General features: G+C 40.1%; 2 protein-coding genes across 2 annotated transcripts; one reads left to right on the forward strand and one right to left on the reverse strand.

Annotated features, from left to right (window-relative positions):
- The first annotated feature begins 397 nt into the window (after positions 1–397).
- Positions 398–3772, forward strand: LOC114475225 (interferon regulatory factor 2-binding protein 1-like). The gene is made up of 2 exons (XM_028465891.1): positions 398–2436; positions 3052–3772. The coding sequence occupies exon 1, from the start codon at positions 634–636 to the stop codon at positions 2410–2412; it is 1779 nt and encodes a 592-aa protein (XP_028321692.1). The 5' UTR covers positions 398–633; the 3' UTR covers positions 2413–2436; positions 3052–3772.
- A 26-nt stretch (positions 3773–3798) lies between these two features.
- On the reverse strand, positions 3799–12036 carry micu2 (mitochondrial calcium uptake 2). Its single transcript, XM_028465897.1, has 12 exons — positions 11767–12036; positions 11013–11142; positions 9924–9955; positions 9767–9842; positions 7234–7281; positions 6652–6734; positions 5703–5756; positions 5510–5607; positions 5012–5183; positions 4831–4939; positions 4478–4635; positions 3799–4388 (listed from the first exon to the last, which is right to left on the reverse strand). Exons 1-12 carry the CDS (start codon positions 11965–11967, stop codon positions 4287–4289), a joined length of 1263 nt encoding a protein of 420 aa, XP_028321698.1. The 5' UTR covers positions 11968–12036; the 3' UTR covers positions 3799–4286.
- Between the last annotated feature and the right edge of the window lie 6920 nt (positions 12037–18956).

Here is an 18956-nt window from a genome sequence, read left to right on the forward strand (position 1 = left end):
TATGTGTTTTGAAGATAGTCAGAGAGGCCAGAATGGGATGGTTTGGACATGCACATAGGAGGGACAGTAAATATATCAGGAGGTCAGGCAGACCAAAGAGATTTATGAATGGAGGTGACAGGACATGAAGTAGGAAAAAGGGCTAAAGACAAGATTCGCTGTGACGACCTTCGAAAGGAGCAGCCAGAAGAAAAATAAGTTTTTAATTAATATACGTTCAGATGCCTTCATTAAGTAGCAAAACATACAATTAAAGCTTTTCGATCATTATCAAAATCGAACATATTTAACGCTTTGAAATATCGGTTCTCCGAGGAAAAGATTCCAAGTGAAACTGCATGTAAACTACACTTCCCATGGTCCCCCGCGCCATGTAACGTAGGTATATCCGGTGTCTAATAACATTTTACTTCCTTCCATACACCCGACACGCACAAATCGAGAAAAAAGACGTCGCGAAGTTTTAAATGTCGCCACCCACAGTCGTGTTTTGAGGTCAGTGTGAGTTCATTTTTAGTCGTACAAAACGCAGCATGTGTCTAGCGTCGTCTAAGGAGTGAATAATAGAAGAAAAGCGCAGACGGTTACGGGTGAGGCCTCCGAAGAAAGTTTGGTCGCGGGCCTGTAAACAACATGTCGTCCGCCTCGCAGTCCTCCTCCAGACGGCAGTGGTGTTACCTCTGTGACTTGCCCAAGATGCCCTGGGCCATGCTTTGGGAGTTCAGCGAGGCTGTGTGTCGCGGCTGTGTTAACTATGACGGGGCGGACCGTATAGAACTGCTCATTGAGACCGCCCGACAGCTGAAGAGCACGCACGGAGTGTTGGACGGCCGCTCCCCCGGTCCTCAGCAGGGAAAACCCGGCTCTGCGGGGCCGCTGGACACCGGACGGCAGCACGTAGAGCGAGCGGAGCGGAGCAGGGGTGACTACGGGGCGTCGTCGCGACTTCCTAACGGGCTACACCGGGTAGAAGATGTGTCTATGTCGGAGAGCAGCAGGCAGAGCCCCAACACTCGGCGGGGTATACCCGGGGCGGTCCCGGGGCTGCACAATACCATATCCCATGCCCTGATAGCTCAGGGGCTGGTAGCCGGACCACATGGCTTACTGGCGCCGCTGTCGGGGTCCAGAGCTGGGGCTGCCCCAATCGCTGTGTCCGCCGGGCCCGTCATGGCTGATGCTAGCAGAAGGCAGGCTGTGGCTCTTGGTGTAGGGACTAGCAGCTCAGCCCTAGTGGGCATAGACCCTGCAGTGTGGAGGAGCCACGATGTGATGGCTGAACTGAATGAAGTGGCTCGAAGCAGAGTGGATGGATGGTCGAACAGACCCAAGGCAGTGCGAGATGTGCTAATGGCCCTCAGCAGCTGTGTCCCCTTTAACGTCCGCTTTAGGAAAGACCACAGCCTGATGGGTCGAGTCTTGGCCTTTGATGCCAGCTCAAATCCAGAGTTTGAGCTGAAGTTGTTTGTGGAGTACCCAGCTGGTTCCGGAGTAATCTTTTCAGGAGTGCCAGACCTGGTGAGGCAGATGTTCCGAGACTCCGCCAAAGATGCTGGTAAAGCGGTGAACTCTGGGCTGCGTTATGTGGAGTATGAAAAGCGACAAGGCACAGGGGACTGGCGTGGGCTGTCTGAGCTGCTCAATGAAGGTGTACGGATGTTTAAAGAGCCCCCAATCCCAGAGGTCCTTCCCCAACCAGATCAAGGGCTGCCCCTGGCAGCTGCTGGACGCTCTGGACCAGGAAAAGGCACAGTCAGGCGCCGAAAGGCTTCTCCGGGCTCAGAAAATGGAGAGAATGAAGGGCGGTCGGATCTTCCAGGGAGAGAACCTTGGTCCAGAGGTGCTTACCCAGGTATGGAGCCTCTTCCCGGAATGGCCACTCCTCAGGAGGGCCCACCCCGTCTGCACAGCCAGCCTTCACCCATCTCTGCACTAATGGGAGTTGCAGACAGCCTGAGCTCCAGTCAGATGGCGAGAGACAGCCCTAGCATGTCTGCAGCCCACTCCTCATCTGGGCGTCCCACCAGCAGCAGTCCCTCCACTGCCTCCACGTCAGTTTCCCAGGCAGCTGTGGGGCAGGGCTTGAGCACAGGGGGGCTAAGTGGTAACACTAGTACAGGGGAATCAACAAGTGGCACCCAAGCCACTCTGCTGTGCTGCACCTTGTGTAGAGAACGCCTGGAGGACACACACTTTGTCCAGTGTCCATCCGTGCCGCATCATAAGTTCTGCTTCCCCTGCACCCGAGGGTTTATTCGCAGCCAGGGTCAGGGTGGGGAGGTGTATTGCCCCAGTGGAGAGCGCTGCCCCCTAGCTGGATCCACTGTGCCTTGGGCCTTCATGCAGGGAGAGATCTCCACCATCCTGGCAGGAGACGGAGATGTGACAGTAAAGAAGGAGAGCGATCCTTGACATCTCCACCCAATGTGATGAACGGTAAGAACAAGAGAATATGCACTTAGTCATTTCAGAATTCATCACTCACTCACCTATCAGAAATGGAGCAAAAAAAATGTGTGAATTTTACTCTGACCTTCAACTTTTGCTACTGTTGGTATCAGCACTGAATGTAGATGTCATGTATCTCTATATATCATTACAACAAAGTTTACAGCACATCCAATCTCTATTTAGTTGAGAACTTTTTAAGTTTAAAAGAAATGCCACTTTCCAATATTTTTCAATTCAGATATTTATTCATTTATACGCGCTGAACATTGATGGTGTAGTTTAGACAAGTTGTAATGTCTGTAAGCAATCACTGCGATGACACTGCTTCACATGAAGTGACGCTGGTCTCAAGTCTCCGCTGCAGCAGAATGTACTCTGAACAGGTGCAGACATGCTCACAGCTCATGGGTGTCCAGCTGTGGAGTACTCTCCCAAACTGGGCTTTGTGGTCATTTCAGGTTTTCTATTCACTTTTCATTGCTCTGTTGCAGAGAAACGTATTGATTAACATCACGTTTGTGTGATGTATTGGTTTCATATCCTGATGTCAGAGTTGTTTGTGCTCATTTCTCAAACTTCGTTTATTTTTTCTCTCCACAGTGGATCAAAATTAAAAGCACTTCATAATTTCCAGCAGAAGTCCATTTTGGCTGCAGCTCATCATGCCTGGCTCCTAGAAAAATCTGCTCTGAACTACAGAGGACATGCACTCAAGACAACCACGCTCAGCCTGTCAAGGGACTTGTAGTGCACTGGTGGGGGAAGCGTCGGCACAGCAGCTACATCACCATCAGACAAAGTCAAGTCCACCAGCCTGGGACTGAAAGCACACGTTTTCTGAGAATGACAATCCACTGTTTTGTTTTCAAGTCACACAGTGTCACAAGCATATGTTGGGTAACAGTCTCACACTAAATTGCAATTTTCTGAATGTTCAATGTGGAAAAACCATTAAGTCCTTAAAGCCAAGGAGGGAAACAAGTAACATTGCAATTTATTTCTTAGGTATTCTCCTTTTGTGTCAAAAATGTGAACTTACTTTCAACATGGCTCTCTAATTTCTATTTTTGATACAACACAAATTTTTATGTATTTGTTTATAGTGAGAAGACCAAAGATGGCTTCATGTAATTTTACCGTATTGTAGGTCTTTGCTGTATTCACTGATAACCTTGGCATCTATCACTGAAGAAAGCTTCCTGTGTATTTACTTTAGATCTATGTATGGTAAGATGATTAGCCCCACAGTTGTTGGATACCCGCATACTGATGTGATCTTCACAGGTCAGTTCTACAATAAAGTACAAATAGTTCTTTCAAACTTGTCTTTGGTTAATAACTGCAAAATGACTTTTTTAACCTTTATTAGGTAAATAAACACAGGGTAAACCCAACATTAGTTACAAATGAAAGTCTTCACACGACTATCCCATTTTTAAACAATGATATAAACAGTATCAAACAATCCAAACTCTTGCTCTAAGCCTTGCTGTTTTTCATAGGCCTCGAGGTGCTTTATGCAGATATTACATTTGCTATAGTCGAAGACAATGTCTTTGAATAACCAGAATTTATCACAGATTAAACTACATATTGACATGTTTTTTTTATTAATAATCTTGCTGCATAAACCAGGCTTTGATTACTGGTTTGTTATCGTGTTGGGACAAATCAAGTGACAGAAGTAATTTATACATGTGAATGCATAATACATCTGATTAGGTCAAACAAACATTGTAAACAGCACACCCACACAGGTTACATTATGTAAACATTAATAGATTAAATATTGGTCTAGAATACAAACATGTACTCCCTTGTTTAGAACAGAGGGATTAAATTGGACATCCCGTCTCTCCCAATGCCTCCTGCGCGCCTTTCAGTGTCTCTCTCTTCACACACTTCCAATAGTCAGCAATACCGTTTTGGTGTTTCACCTGAGAATACAGCAGAGCACATCGGGACTTTTGGGGAGCAGATAGTTCAGGTAGCAGCCTGGCTACTTGCTAAAAACAGCTGGACTCACCTTCAGACCACGCAGCACTCTGTCTTTCATCACTCCAATAAACTCCTTGTGGCTCAAGCAGTTGTCTCCGTCTAGATCAAAGAGCTTGAACACTGTGTCCAGAACGTTCTCTGAAAGGTCATGGCCCGTAGCAATCCTCACTGCGCGCTTGAACTGAGCTGCAATCAAAGTAAATACAAACCCTTCAGCCATGTGTAGATGTTTTTCTTTGCTTTTGTTAAAATGAATGAAAAATGTTTTAATCAATTTAAAAAAAATCTACTCTATGAGAATGAGTATAAAAAGTGATAGTGTTTATTTTAAAAGGTGAATGCATTCTGCAGCTGGAGTGAGTTTATTTAGTTGTGCAGTACCCATTCCGACAGGGCGGCTGGCCTCAGACACCATCTTCATTGAAAAAGCAAAGTCTTCCAGGTTGTTGGTAAAAAGGCAGAAGACCTTAAACTCTTCAAAGGTGATGCTCTGCACAGAAGGAAAGCTTTAAGGTGGATGTCACCCTGAAAGCAACAGAAAATAACGTGAGAGCACTCCCACCTGGCCAGCAGGGATCTTCTTCCTCATATTCTCCCAGTACATGTCGTTGTCTTCTTCACTGGTGTAGTGCAGCAGCCACTCTGCAAAGTCCTCTCTCCGCATGGTGTCCATACCTCTAGAGAACTGTCGGAACTCCATTTCCTGCACCTCTGCCTGCAGGTCCTCCATGAACCTGAGGAGCAGACAGTCATCACGCAGGGGGACCAGAGCCCTGTGCATGAGCTATTATATATATTGCACTCAACACTAATAAATAAATTATGAATATGTGCAGAAGCAGCATAGCCCTACTGCCAGAACAAGGTGGATTTAAATCCCCCTGGGAGTATGCATATTCTTCCTGGATTGTCTCCTGGTAATCCACAGAGACATCAGTGGAGTGGTTTAATTGTCACAAAACGTAGCTTAATTAAACTCATTTACCAAAAATCAGAAGTGGTCACTAAGTCACCCTTCACTTTCCTTTCCAGTGTGAGCATAGCCTGTGTGTTTCCATACCTGAGGAAGTTCTGGTACTGTAGCTTGTCCTGTCCATTATTCCCAAAAAAGTAGGCCTGCAGTGTGGTGTTTACACCCTCCCCATCCACTGCTGCTTTCTGCATTGAAATCAAGAACATTATTATATCGCGACAATGTTGGTCACAGACACAAAATCAGACTCAAGTGTTTCTGTCAGGGACAGAAATCCCACCTCTGCTCCGTCCTTAGCCACTCTTTTCTTGCTTTTCCTGATTATTTTCTTGAGCTTCGAAAGAGAAAGAAAAATGATCACCAAGGGTAAAAGTGCTCTCAAAAAGAACAATAATTCTGATGCAATAGCTTTTTATTCCATCATCTGAAACACAGAATTTAAAATGTCTGGTTGTTCTTGACCCTAACCCTCTCTACTATGTACATACATAAACTAAGGGTGGAGTCGGTGAGAAACCATGCACGTCTACTTCTCAATGCTTTCAGCTTGTGCACCAGTCCTGACATGAACAAATGACACATGATGCAGGACGTGCCAACATGTTGATCTACTGCTGAGAAATCCAGCCCAAGCCTGAGGGCACACAGGCACCCTCTCGTCATTTTACAAAAAAAAAAAACACACACAAAGTGTTAAACTGAATGTTCTGCTCAATAGAGGAGAGACTGATCAGCAGAAAAATATCCACCTCACCTTCACTCAGAGCCTCAGATCATACTTACAGTCTGAAACCATCTCCACATTCAAGGCAGCATTAAAAAAGGGTTATATTCTTAGATTAAAAAACACACACACACACACACACTTAATTTTAAGTATCCACTCTTGTTTTAAATGTTAAATGAATCAACAGGCCTTATACTCTTATCATATTTAGATTCATACATATAGGATTTGCTCTTATTTTAAAATCACATGCACAATGCAAATTTGGGACGTTGACCTCAAGTAGATTGCTATGTGGTAACGTACAAAGAACATAGAATGTGTGTGTTTTGTTACCTTTGAATCAGTAATGCTAGCATTTGTTGGTTTGTTTGGCAGTACAGGATAAATATAAGCTGTTGATTTTCAGTTTTACACAGGCTTCCACTTTAACATGAACTATTGTTTTCAGCTTTAGGCCAAAAAGAGCCTTCAGGTAATCTTTGGCCTTGGCAAGTCTTACCTTGAGAAACTCCTTTTTGTCCACATGCTCATTCCCATCAACATCAAGCATTTTGAAAGCTATGTGAAATCCTGTGTGCGGCTCTGCAACAGCAACGCATTCTCAGTCAGCTGCATTACAGTAGATGCGAGTCAACTGACATTTTAGTATCTGATATTATGATCAACAAAGCAACCTTTGTTACAGTCATCCAACAGGGGAGACCTGTATGGCCGATTGTAGGCCAGGTAGTAAATGTTAATCACAGCTCAAGTCTATAATTTACAAAACACCCACAGTCATTTTTAGATTTTTCAACTTAGCTCTCTTAACACTGTATGTTTGCCTTTATTCTTGGTAGAACTATGATGGAGAAGGTTATGGATGGAACCTTCTGCTGTGCTTGCCATGACATCTAGCGGTTAGCATGTAGTTAAATATTAATGGCAGTGGTTTTTTTTCTCAAACTAATTTTGTTATTTACAATTAAAGCAACAAGTGCCATCCAGTGGACATATAATGTAACATCCATATTAACATAGAGGAAGCATTTAGGGTGGTGACAATAGGATTGTTTAAAACCATGCATTAATAAGTTCTTACTGGTCAAGATGGTGAGCAGGAACAGATATTCGGTGTAGGATATCAGACCTGTGAGGCACAGAGACAGGCAGTGACACATGTAATGCATTGGATTTTATATAACGCATTTTCATAGACACTCAAAGTGCTTTACGTTGAAGTGCATTAATATTTCACGCCAAACACTGTGGTGGTAAGCTACTATTGTAGCCACAGCTGCCTTGGGGCAGACTGACAGAAGCGAGGCTGCCATAGTGCACCATCGGTCCCTCGGACCACCACTACTAACACTCACTCACACACTACATTCATACTTGGTGATGTGTCTTGCCCAAGGACACAATGACAGATACCACTGGAGTATTAAGTACTAACCAGGCCCAGCATGCTTAGCTTCCAAGATCTGACGAGATCGGGCAATGACAGGCTGGTATGGCCACAAACGGTGAAAACTAAGTCTGAAAACCGAAATAAATTATGCAATTTTTATTATCATTGCCTTTATGGCTATCAATGTGTCCTAACCTTACTAAAATGAAAACATTGCAATTGCATTAATTAATAATAAATGCAATAAAACATATTGAAATATTTATTTAGCATAGACATTCCAACAATGTACAATATAAAATAAAACTGGACAGTTGAAAATCAGTCAAATTCAATCAGGGTATATGTGGGAATCCTGAGGTTAATTTCAATACCTTTTTAAAAAACTTTTCAAAAAAAGTTAAGACCACATCGCCACTTTAAGCTGTTGTTAGCAACACATCTTTAACAGTTGTAGTTTGCAATTTAACAGAAATTATGTAAACAGAGAAGGAATAAAACTTGAAAGAATAAATTAAACTAAAGGCAATTTTTTAGACAGGTTACAAGCAACAACAGTTATTCAGGCCAACTGGCAGTAAACAAAAAGTTATTACAACATGATAAAAATGTAGGACATGTGCCTGATATTGTGTGATTTGCTGTCCATCAGCTTCTCTGTGTCCATCAGCTCTTTGACAAATTCGGCAAAATAACATTGGGACTATCCATAGTGACAGAGACAAGCTGCCTCACATTCAGTTTTGCAACACACTCCCGTGAATTACCCTGGCAGTCTGTTCATTTACGACATTATGCCTTGAATTTCTTTTGTTTGTTACTGAAATACACAGGCATTCAAATCAAATGTATCTATGTAGCACATTTCAAACATAAAATTGCACCATAAATGCTTGTTAAATTTGAAAACCAACACTCCCTCACACACACGCATGCACGCACGGTGAAGCAGCAGTGTTTTCTGTGCATACTTAGCTCTTTTAGCATTAGCTGCTTTAACATGTCCCAGGGTCTGGAGGTGTTCTGTCTTTCCCTGTTAAAGGAGCCTCAGTCCTGCGCTGCTGGTGTTTCCTGCTTAAAGTACGGTGCTAACCTGAATCTATGACGTATCCAGTTTTCACCTTGCCACAGGTGAACGTCAGCAATGTCCAAATTCTGGAACGGAAACATCGGCTTAAAAATATCAGAAATGCCTTTGTTTGAGTTCAATGAGTGGTGATTCTGTGTTAAAACACCAGATAACCTCTGCACGCAACCCTTATGTCGGCAGACAATGAAGCAGAGGTTGCGGATGGAGCTGTGTTGGCGAGCTCACTTGTCACGTTACCAGGTGGTTGCGTTGCTGGTGGACCACAGACAGATATTATCGACAGCTGCTGCTGTCTGCGGCCAACAGCAGTCTTCCTCCCATTTTTGTTTTCTTCTCGTCTGTTTTATTACCAGAATATTCGCTGTCCCGTGACGTTGCACCTGTACACGCACGGTCCTGAGGCAATCTAGCTCAGAGTATGCAACAGAGTCAAAGCTTGAATACCAATAAAATGTAATACCTCATAAAATCGCGATTAAGACGTTAATACTTTTTAAGGGACTTAATTTTCCCACAATTGATTTATCAACTTTTAATACTTTTTAAGACCCTGCAGACACCCTGAATATGTTCTCTCACCAAAACACAAAGTGTGTTTAAGTTATTGAAGAACAGTAGCTTCTCTACTTTATTACAGTGAAGTTTGTGCCTGACAGTCTCTTTCAATGTCAGCAGTTGCTCTCATTTCCTGCTCTGCACGTCTCCAAGCAAGGTGCTCATCCAGTGCAGCGTGAATCATTTCTTGTGCACGTTGCTTTATTATCACATCCAAGAAATGATAATCACAATGAAGTGCAGAGGCTCTTGGTGAAACGTGAGATGGCAGACTCTAAATCCACATTAATGGTTCTAATGTATGGTTAGGATTTTTAGTCGACGCAGAGGGCTGCGCATTGCTGTGATGTCAACGTGACACAGAAACATAACTCTCACTATGTTTCAATGTTTTCACTTTGTGCTTCATCTCAAACTTTGCTTAGAAGATGCTTTAGTCTCCAAATACACTGAAATACGACTACACCTAAGACACGTAGGAAATTATTATTATTATTATTATATTATCCTTGCATCAGAAACTAAACATACTCACTGCTATTGTCACAGATTCCAAACAAGGTGAAAGCAATTACTTACCATTGTCTCCTAATGTTCTGAACAGATCATTACCGGGCTGAGCGCTGGATGCAGCCACCAACATGTTGTTCAAATCCTGACAATAAAAACAAGGTTAGTCCAAAGTAATGGCTGTTCCCTGTAGGAAGTTTATACAAGATAAGTCAGAAGAGCATACCCGAGGGGTTAATTCTCTCTTCTCCAGCTTCCCTACACAGGACATGAGAGAAAATATAGAAATAAATGTAATGTCCTTTTGATGCTTACTAAATAGGACCCACATCCAGCTGTAACAGAGTACAAATACATTCATTTGTCTAATGAGCTTCTCCTCAAAAAGTCAACATCAGCTCACGTCACGAACCTGTTTACTGGACAATGGCTATACACCAACACACCTTCTGCACAAATATTACATTTTTCATTTCTGTAACTACACATTCTGCTGCTAAAAAACAAAACACTAGATACTGTACAGTGCAGGCAAGGTTTCCTAGATTCCTGTTTCTTGTAAGGGTATTGGGTATAAACTAATTATGGACAAACAAACATGGAAACAATTATTGACAAATGCATTCACATTTCATTTGAATAAAGTGCAACCAACACTTTTGTTTAAATTAACAGGAAGTTAAACTTTTCTGCTCTCATTTTCAATACTCATTTTTTTCAATAAAAATACACAACAGTAGGTTTATTTGAGTCCATGAGCGTGCACTACATTACATGAAGTGTTAGCCTTAACACATAAGCCACCATGCAATGTATTCCATATTGCAGACATTATACAAAGCCACAACTCTGCAGAAACTACAGAAGTTGAAATAAAGAAAATCACAAAACTGTCAAAACATTGAGTAAACCCCAGTCAGACAACACATGACTAGTATGGATCATCACACTGACCTGCTGGCCTATGGTGACAAACCATAACCTCCACTTATCTATTAAGCTCCATCTCTGAAAACATCTGAGTGCGAAAGCCTGAACCCTTCAAAGCCTCCATGAATGCTCTCACTATTGAAAACTGCTTTAAACCTGTGACTTCCACTAGCTTTATTTTTGCTCCCAATTCATAACTACATTGTATGATTTTTCTAATGATCTTGATTACCTTTACATATGATACCAAAGAATGGCCTCATCATTGTACAGACTCTATGAAGAGCTAGAATAAATGATTCCTCTCACCTGGGCTATGATATCAGTAAATCTATGTTGGAAGACAAGACTCCACAAAAAGGCAGAAACTGCTGATCTAACTTACGGTCGACACTCTCCAGCATCACAGAGAATAGGAAGTCCCTCGGAGTCATGTAGGACTCCTGTTCGTAGACCACTGAGGCAAACTGGATGAAGCGCATCCTTCTGGCAGACAGCCGTGGAACTGCAGGTTCCTACAACGGGATGAAGTCAGGTGAACCACAGAGAACACATTCCCCCTGACAAAGATGCTCAAAGTAAAGTAAAGGTTTGCTTCTTAGTGACACTACAGCAGATAAGGCCAGAGGCAGCCCTCATTATTGAACAAATATTAAAGAATATACAAAAAGACAGCAAAAACATACGACTATAAAACAGAAAAACATACAAAACAACAAAAATACACAAATTTCATTCAAATATGCACAAAACGAAAATACACAGAAAAAAAACAAAACGATAGGAAACTGGACACAACAAAGCACACAAAACTCTTTGTTCCTTCCTGTATTAATGCTCAGAGTGCTTGTTATTCTAAATGCTGACATTAATTTTGTTAATGTGGCCCACGAGTCAGACAATCATTGTGGCCCCCACATCACAGTGAAATGACTGCACTACACTATTAATACACAGCAGTGACTGTTGTAACGTGGTCGTATGGCCGCTGTGAGGTGTCAGAGTATTCGGGCCCTTTTAGAAAAAAAAAACTTTTCACATGAAGCTTACGTGGTAACTATTTACACGGTTTCTAACAGAATGTTAACTCAACACATGTGTTAACAGTAAAAACTAGACGACACAAACTGTATACTGACTTTTTGCTGTTCAGCATGAACTGCGAATGGAAAGATAGTCCTCTTGTTAGCTTGGTAATGGCAAAAACAGACGACACCGCTTCCAACTACGGCACCCACAATGCCCGGGCCAAGTGCTCTGCGCAAAGTTAAACTTTTTTCCCACCGAGAACTCCGCAAAGCATTCCGCAGCATAACTGCGACCTTTCCCCAGCTGGCCATTTTTCAGGAAGTAGCTTCCAATTTGCCACACGGCTTCCGTAGCAGCAACTTTAATGCATTGACATGAATACCGAAACGGGAGACACTAAAAACCGCGCATGCGCATATATGCTCATAATCTAACTCGGTACGAGGTAAACTCAGTCCGTAACACCGGTGTAGTGCCGTAGAATGCATCCCTGTTGTGAAATTCACAGCGCACACACTCTGATCCACTGAATGCGCCACAAACAAACGCAGGATAAAGTGATATTTACTCATGTCGGCGATACAATATCGTTCTGATCCAGAGTATCAGCTCAAAAGAAAATGTAATGTGGTCAACATCTGTGTTTTTCAACCTTTTTTGAGCCAAGGTTTCATCAAAAAAAAAATGAAGACACATCATCAACCGAAAATGTTAAAAATGTAAACTTTATATCCTATATTAACACTATACAGTCATTCTTATCAAAGTGTCTTGAATAGGAATCAAATAAACATAAAGAAAAACGTTTTTATGATGTTTCATTTTTCTACTTTCAAATAAAAAGTGCATTTAACAATCCGCATGCGTGTTTTTAATATGAATCAAATAAACAACAAAAACAAATGTATTTATCCAGCAGAAGATGGATGGATATATTTATTTTTCAAATAAAAATTGTAATTTACAATATGCAGTCTTTCTTATAAAAGTGTCTTGAATACAAATATAAAACTAAACATCAAATATGATTAGAACAATAATTACACTTCATTATATTAAATATAATAATAATAATGATTATAATAATAGTAAAACAAAAAAATACTATTATTATTATTATTATTATTATTATTATTAATAACACATTTTTATCATTCAATTTTGTTCTCATAGGACATTTAGCTGTTTGGTGTACATGCACATGTGCAAAAAAATGAGAAAAATAAAGAGTTAGAAATAAATTTGACTTAAAATAAATGCATTTAAATAACAACATTAAAAAAATATACTTAAATTAAAAAAATTATGTAAATGAAATACTACTACTACTACTACTACTACTACTACTACTACTACTACTACTACTACTACTAATAATAATAATAATAATAATAATAATAATACTTGATATGTAAAGCGCTTTGAGACTGCTTCAGTGTGGTGATAAAGCGCTATATAAATCAAGTCCATTTACTACTACTACTACTACTAATAATAATAATAATAATAATAATAATAATAATAATAATAATAATAATAATAATAATAATAATAATAATAATGATAATAATAATAATACTAATAAGGTTGAATGAATAAATGAAGTAACTTAGCTGCCCAGCTGGGCAATCCATTTTTCAAGAAGTGAAAATGTTTATTTATCACTGACATTCCAACAATTCACAATATAGTATAAAGTAAGAAACTAAATATGTTTAACTTCATGGAAGACCAAACCTGCCAAATAAGTGAAAGATAAAAGTAAAAGGAAAAAAAGTTAAAAATACAAACAAAACTAAAATAAACATGTTTTACATGTATGAAATAAATGAATAAATCCATAAAAGTATTGATTTATTTGTATTTAATTTTCAATTTTCCTTTATTTATTTTTTGTGTTTATTTATTCATTTAATTTTCATTTTCCATTTCCATATAATAAGTCCACAAGCATTTAGCTTGTTTAAAGTTCTTTTACATTTCAGAATAAACTCTCATTTGTTATTAAATGTCAATAAAAATCCAAGAAAAGCAAATGACTGTTATTTGAATGTCACTTTAATCATGAAATGTGATTGAATAAAGTTGAAAAAGACCTAAAGTATTGATTCACTCAGATGAATTGATTGAATACAGGTGTTCCAATCACTTTCATGACAAGAAACATAAAATCTATTACGTAGACACGCAGAACACCCAAACATATAACAGCTTTTTTGTTTTGCTCTGTCGCTGAGTTATTTTATGCTTGAGCATTAAACAATGTGGACAATTTGACATCCCCAACTTTGTGTTTGAGGGCGACTCCTTCCTCTTTACAGAATCTTGACCTCAACCCAAATAAATGTCTTTTGGGGTGAATTAAAGGGATGTTTTATATATGTTTTACATTCTAGGCCCAATTGTTTATCATCTGACCTCCAAAAGGAAGTAGTCAAAAATTATCATTACAGTAAACTGCTTTCTTAAATGATCTAAGAATGTTCATTTCGGTGCTTGTATTGATTATTTACACAGCAGATGTGATTTGTGTTTGACTCCAAATTAGATTATTAATGTAATTTTATTCATTCATCATCATTATCATCCTTTATTTCAGACTCAGGAGTCCATCCTAAAAATCATGGTAGTGTGAAATTAATTAAAGCAAAAATAATTGTGAAATTGCAATTATTTCTCTAAAAATATTCATACCAAGATCAAAATGAATGTAATTTTTTTTAATAGAACAAAGCCAAGAAGGCAAACTAGCAGATTTTTTGTCGTTAGGTAGGTAGTTTTGGAATATTTTTTTAACAGAATCCACCCAGTTTGTGTCTAGAGAGAAGCTTCAGTCCAAGGAGCTAAGAATCTCAAAGCTGCAGCTGTGACCTTAATGTTTAGTCTGAACATCAAGCTCAATACATGTGCACAAAGAAGTTGAGTTAAAAAAAAAAACATGTTACACACATTCATAAATACGGTTTCAAACACTGATTGCTTTATTCCAGAGTTTTTCAACCGTGGGGTCACCCTGGAATTCAAGTGGGATCACCTGAAATGCTTAGTAGTTGAGTGTGTGTGTGTGTGTGTCTGTGTGTGTGTGTGTGTCTGTGTGTGTGTGTGTGTGTGTGTGTGTGTGTGTGTGTGTGTGTCTGTGTGTGTGTGTGTGTGTGTGTGTGTGTGTGTCTGTGTGTGTGTGTGTGTGTGTGTGTGTGTGTGTGTGTGTGTGTGTGTGTGTGTGTGTGTGTGTGTGTGGCTGTGTGTGTGTGTCTGTGTGTGTGTGTGTGTGTGTGTGTGTGGCTGTGTGTGTGTGTCTGTGTGTGTGTGTGCCTGTGTGTGTGTGTGTTTAATCTGATAATCTAAGAATATAACCCTTTTTAATGCTGCCTTGAATGTGGAGATGGTTTCAGACTGTAAGTATGACCTGAGGCTCTGAGTGAAGGTGAGGTGGATCTTTTTCTGCTGCTCAGTCTCTTCTCTATTGAGCAGAACATTCAGTTTAACACTTTGCGTGTGTGTTTTTGGTTTTGTAAAATTACAAGAGGGTGCCTGTGTGCCCTCAGGCTTGGGCTGGATTTCTCAGCAGTAGATCAACATGTTGGCTTTGTCTCCTTGTTTATTTCTTTGTGTCATAGTTGACCAAAAACCATCCTGATGGATCCTTTGGTCCAGGAGGAGGAGTGGAAGCAGCTTCTTCCAGAGGTTGCAGATGTGGTGCTCTGGGCTACTTACCCTGTGATGTCATCTCCTGCTCCATCTCTTTGTAGATGTCCTCCTCCACCATTAACTGAGCTCCAAGTAAGAATCACTGAAACACATGGAGCCAATCTGGGCAACATCACAGCATACATTAGTTCATCATTGAGAATAGACAAGCCCTTCCTCATGCTTCTATGACTGTTGTTGTTAAGCACAGTTTTTAATGGATTTCTTTAGATCTTTTTATCCAGTCCTTATGAGGCATTGGTATATCACCCAGTTTGGTTTCTATGACAGACCCTAGCAGTGGTGTTTAGTTTTTTGGTGGATGGTTGATACCATGGTTGGGGTAAAATAAAATTGTAATCACATAATTGATAATTCATTACAATTATTAAATTATTATATTTGCAATTGTATTTGGAAAAAAAACCTTTTGCTGTTGTGTAATCATAATTAAGATGTAATTGAGTTAAGATCATGGGCGGGGCTTCAGGGGGGCTGGGAGGGCGGCACGCCCCTTGCTGGGGCCCGGATAGGATGTAGGACCTAAGGGATCCCACAGCTCGGGGGAGCTGGAGAAGGTGGGCCATCCATGACTTGTGCCCAGAAGCGCACAGAGCAGTCACCCATCATGCAGATTTATGATGTGTGATGATCATCAAATGATCATCACACATTTTTTGTGATGTGTGCATACTAAATTAGATGCATGCGCAAGCAGGCTCGGTGCAAAACAACCAAAGAACTGCTGAGACGGTGCATGGGAGCGGACGGAGCACTTTCTCAGTCTGGAATCTGGATCCAGTAAAAAGTGACCATGAAAAGCTGTAAAAGGACCGATATGCAGATGTGGGACAGTGAGAAGGAGACTTAATGTAGAGATGGAAACTCATCCATTGAAACTGATCAGAATACGCGGAAATACACAGAAACCTTTGTTAACAGGAGTACAGCATGCCGTCTCCCTGCCCATTCATGACAGTTATAAGTAGGGATGTAACGACTCACTCAACTTCCGATATGATTCACGATACTGGGTTCACAATACGATTCTCTCATGATTTATTTTACAAAATGGAACTGTAGTCAAATGATGACTGAAAAATATGCCTCTATTTTTTTGGGGAAAAAAACTAGAAAATACTGTACTATTTTCCTTTTATTTTTCATTGTCAAAAGAATCCCTTGATAAACTATTCAAAACAATGCAATTTAACTAAAAATACTTTTTGAATGAAATAAATAAAGGAATAATACAAATGAAGAAGAAGCCTATTAATTTAAATTCTGGTTCTATAGTAAATGCAAAACTGCATAATTCTTATTTTTCTTTTTAAAAGTGCAACTGAAAATGTATTTTGTGCCTTAACAATTGGACTTTAAAAAAAAAAGTACCTTGCAGCGGCACTGTTTTTGGCTGTGTGCTTTTCTCCCCCTGTACTTAAGTCAGTCGCTGCATGCCTTCATCCCAGTTACGCACTGTGGGTGGAGCAGCCCTAATATGTGGGTGTTCCCATTCAAATCTGGCTTTACGCACATTCTCCGGTGTGTGTAATTCCATTTCCTGTTACGAGCTTCTAACCCTGGAATAAGTGCAGTGCCACATTAAGGTGAAACATTATATTGCACTAGAAATATGGACTTTGCTTCATTTGAAGCCACACAGACTCGTGCTTCGCGCAGCAGCAGCTGTGAATGCTCAGCTGCTGCTGCGCGATGAATTAAAACTCTGACAGATGCAGACTTCTGTCCACGTTGGTCACAGTGATTCAACTATTTTCATACTATGTTCAACGTAAAGTCACAGTTTTACCCACTACAGAGTGAAACAAGCTGTCATATGAGGATCAGGATGGAACACAAACTGTTCCCACACATATTTTAATGAGGCTCAGCTCATGTTGCTTTAAACTATTTATATATAAAACTGCGTATTATGGAAGCCAATAGTTCTGTTTCACTGCAAACATCCCTCTCTATTAAAGCAGGACACTCTGCGGCCGCGTTATTTCTGATCAAATCAGAATCACATCAACCTGTTATATTGTTTATCAATGAAGGCGTTTCAAATTAAAAGCGAACTTTATCATTTTCACGGATTTCAATTACATTTGCAAGCGTTGGGAAAACTCCATGTTCCGTGATTTCTAGACCGCCTCCTTTCCTTCAGCCCGCCTTCATTCACACATACTCTATTTTGGCTCTTTACGCGCAGTGGACGTGTCAGCAGCCTGGACTGGAGAATAACTAAACTTATTTTTACTGCTTTTTATGTATTTATTTAGACCATGTCTATATCTGTTATCATAGGTTAACAATACATGTAGCACAGTCTACTCGGAACAACAATGTATGATTGTAAATGTTACCAATCCTCCCTAATGAAGGGTATACTTTATTTGAGAAAAAGACAGAGAGAGAGAAAGGATATGGGGACATTGAAAGTAAGGGTGAGAGCAAAGCCATTTTGAGAATTCTGTTCCTTACTATTGTGCAAGTTGCCAGTGTAATGACATATAGAGAAATTATTAGGGAAAAACATCCCAATGCTCAGCTACTATAAAGAAAAGAGTGAAGAGAGGGAGCGAATGTGTTCTTACAAGTGTGAGAGTGCTATTTGTTGGATGCAAAAGTTAACGAGATCTCTCCTGAAGCCACTGAGAAGCCTGTGTCCACAACAGATGTGAGTGTAAGAGCTGCGACTGGAAGCCATTGTGCTGCATCGGACCCACAAGACCAGCCAGGCAGGCAGCCATCATTATGAAAGGTAGGAGCAGCTTACACAAAAGCCTCATGTGCTTCGGTTCGTGCCTTTAATTATAGACAGTACAAATAGACTACAGTATTTAATACAAACAATTGATTCTAATGGTCTGACATTAAACTTTAATTTGAAAAATGATTACCCAGACTATGTGAATATGTTGTCAAGCCATGAGTGTGACACGTGCGCTAGGTTACTTCATTCATTTATTTTTTACACTTCCTTATCCGGTCAATGTTGCTGGAGCCAGTCCAGAATCAACATAAGTGAAGCACCAGCTTAAACTCATCTGCAGCAGTATTAAGCATGCTAACAATAAGCAGTTCCTGTATCACATCAAATGATCATTAAACAATAGTCAAATTCCTAAACTAGGAATGTTGATAAATTACTGGCAATGAATGAACGTAGTGCTCTTTATTAAACCCCTCCTATTGTGTTCTAAAAGTTTATTATTAAATGTCATATTTTTTTTTCAATCAAGGCTATACATTCATGAGCTGTATTATTAAAAAACTATCTAAATAAAAGTATTTCACAGTATACAGTGGGAAAGCAGTCTTTGGGCTATTTAATGATGTAAAAAAAACAATATAAACTTTGTCTCTGTTATAGGGTGAAATAAAACCCTGTGTTTTGTTGCTTTTTTCTAACATTATATTGAAAATATCTTACTCTGCCATGGCAACAATGCTATTATGGCAAAGATTACATGAAAGCTGCTCCTGGTGTATCCCTGTAAACAGCTAAAATATGTTCTAGGTTTGTTTCTCATTGTTGAGGCTAATGATGTTGATTTGTTAACCTCTCACCGCCAGCTGTAAGTAAACAGTTCTCCTCACTCACACAGGA

This window comes from Gouania willdenowi, chromosome 14, assembly GCF_900634775.1.
Source record: "Gouania willdenowi chromosome 14, fGouWil2.1, whole genome shotgun sequence".
Lineage (NCBI taxonomy): Eukaryota > Metazoa > Chordata > Actinopteri > Blenniiformes > Gobiesocidae > Gouania > Gouania willdenowi.

Bases quoted from the DNA above. Each gene is read 5' to 3' on its own strand.
- LOC114475225 (XM_028465891.1), top strand. From the start codon at position 634: ATGTCGTCCGCCTCGCAGTCCTCCTCCAGACGGCAGTGGTGTTACCTC.
- micu2 (XM_028465897.1), bottom strand. From the start codon at position 11,967: ATGGCCAGCTGGGGAAAGGTCGCAGTTATGCTGCGGAATGCTTTGCGG. The intron at 9,956-11,012 runs GTAAGTTAGATC...TGTCCTGTGTAG, and splicing joins GATGCTGGAGAGTGTCGACC to GGAAGCTGGAGAAGAGAGAA. The intron at 9,843-9,923 runs GTATGCTCTTCT...TTTTATTGTCAG, and splicing joins AGAGAGAATTAACCCCTCGG to GATTTGAACAACATGTTGGT.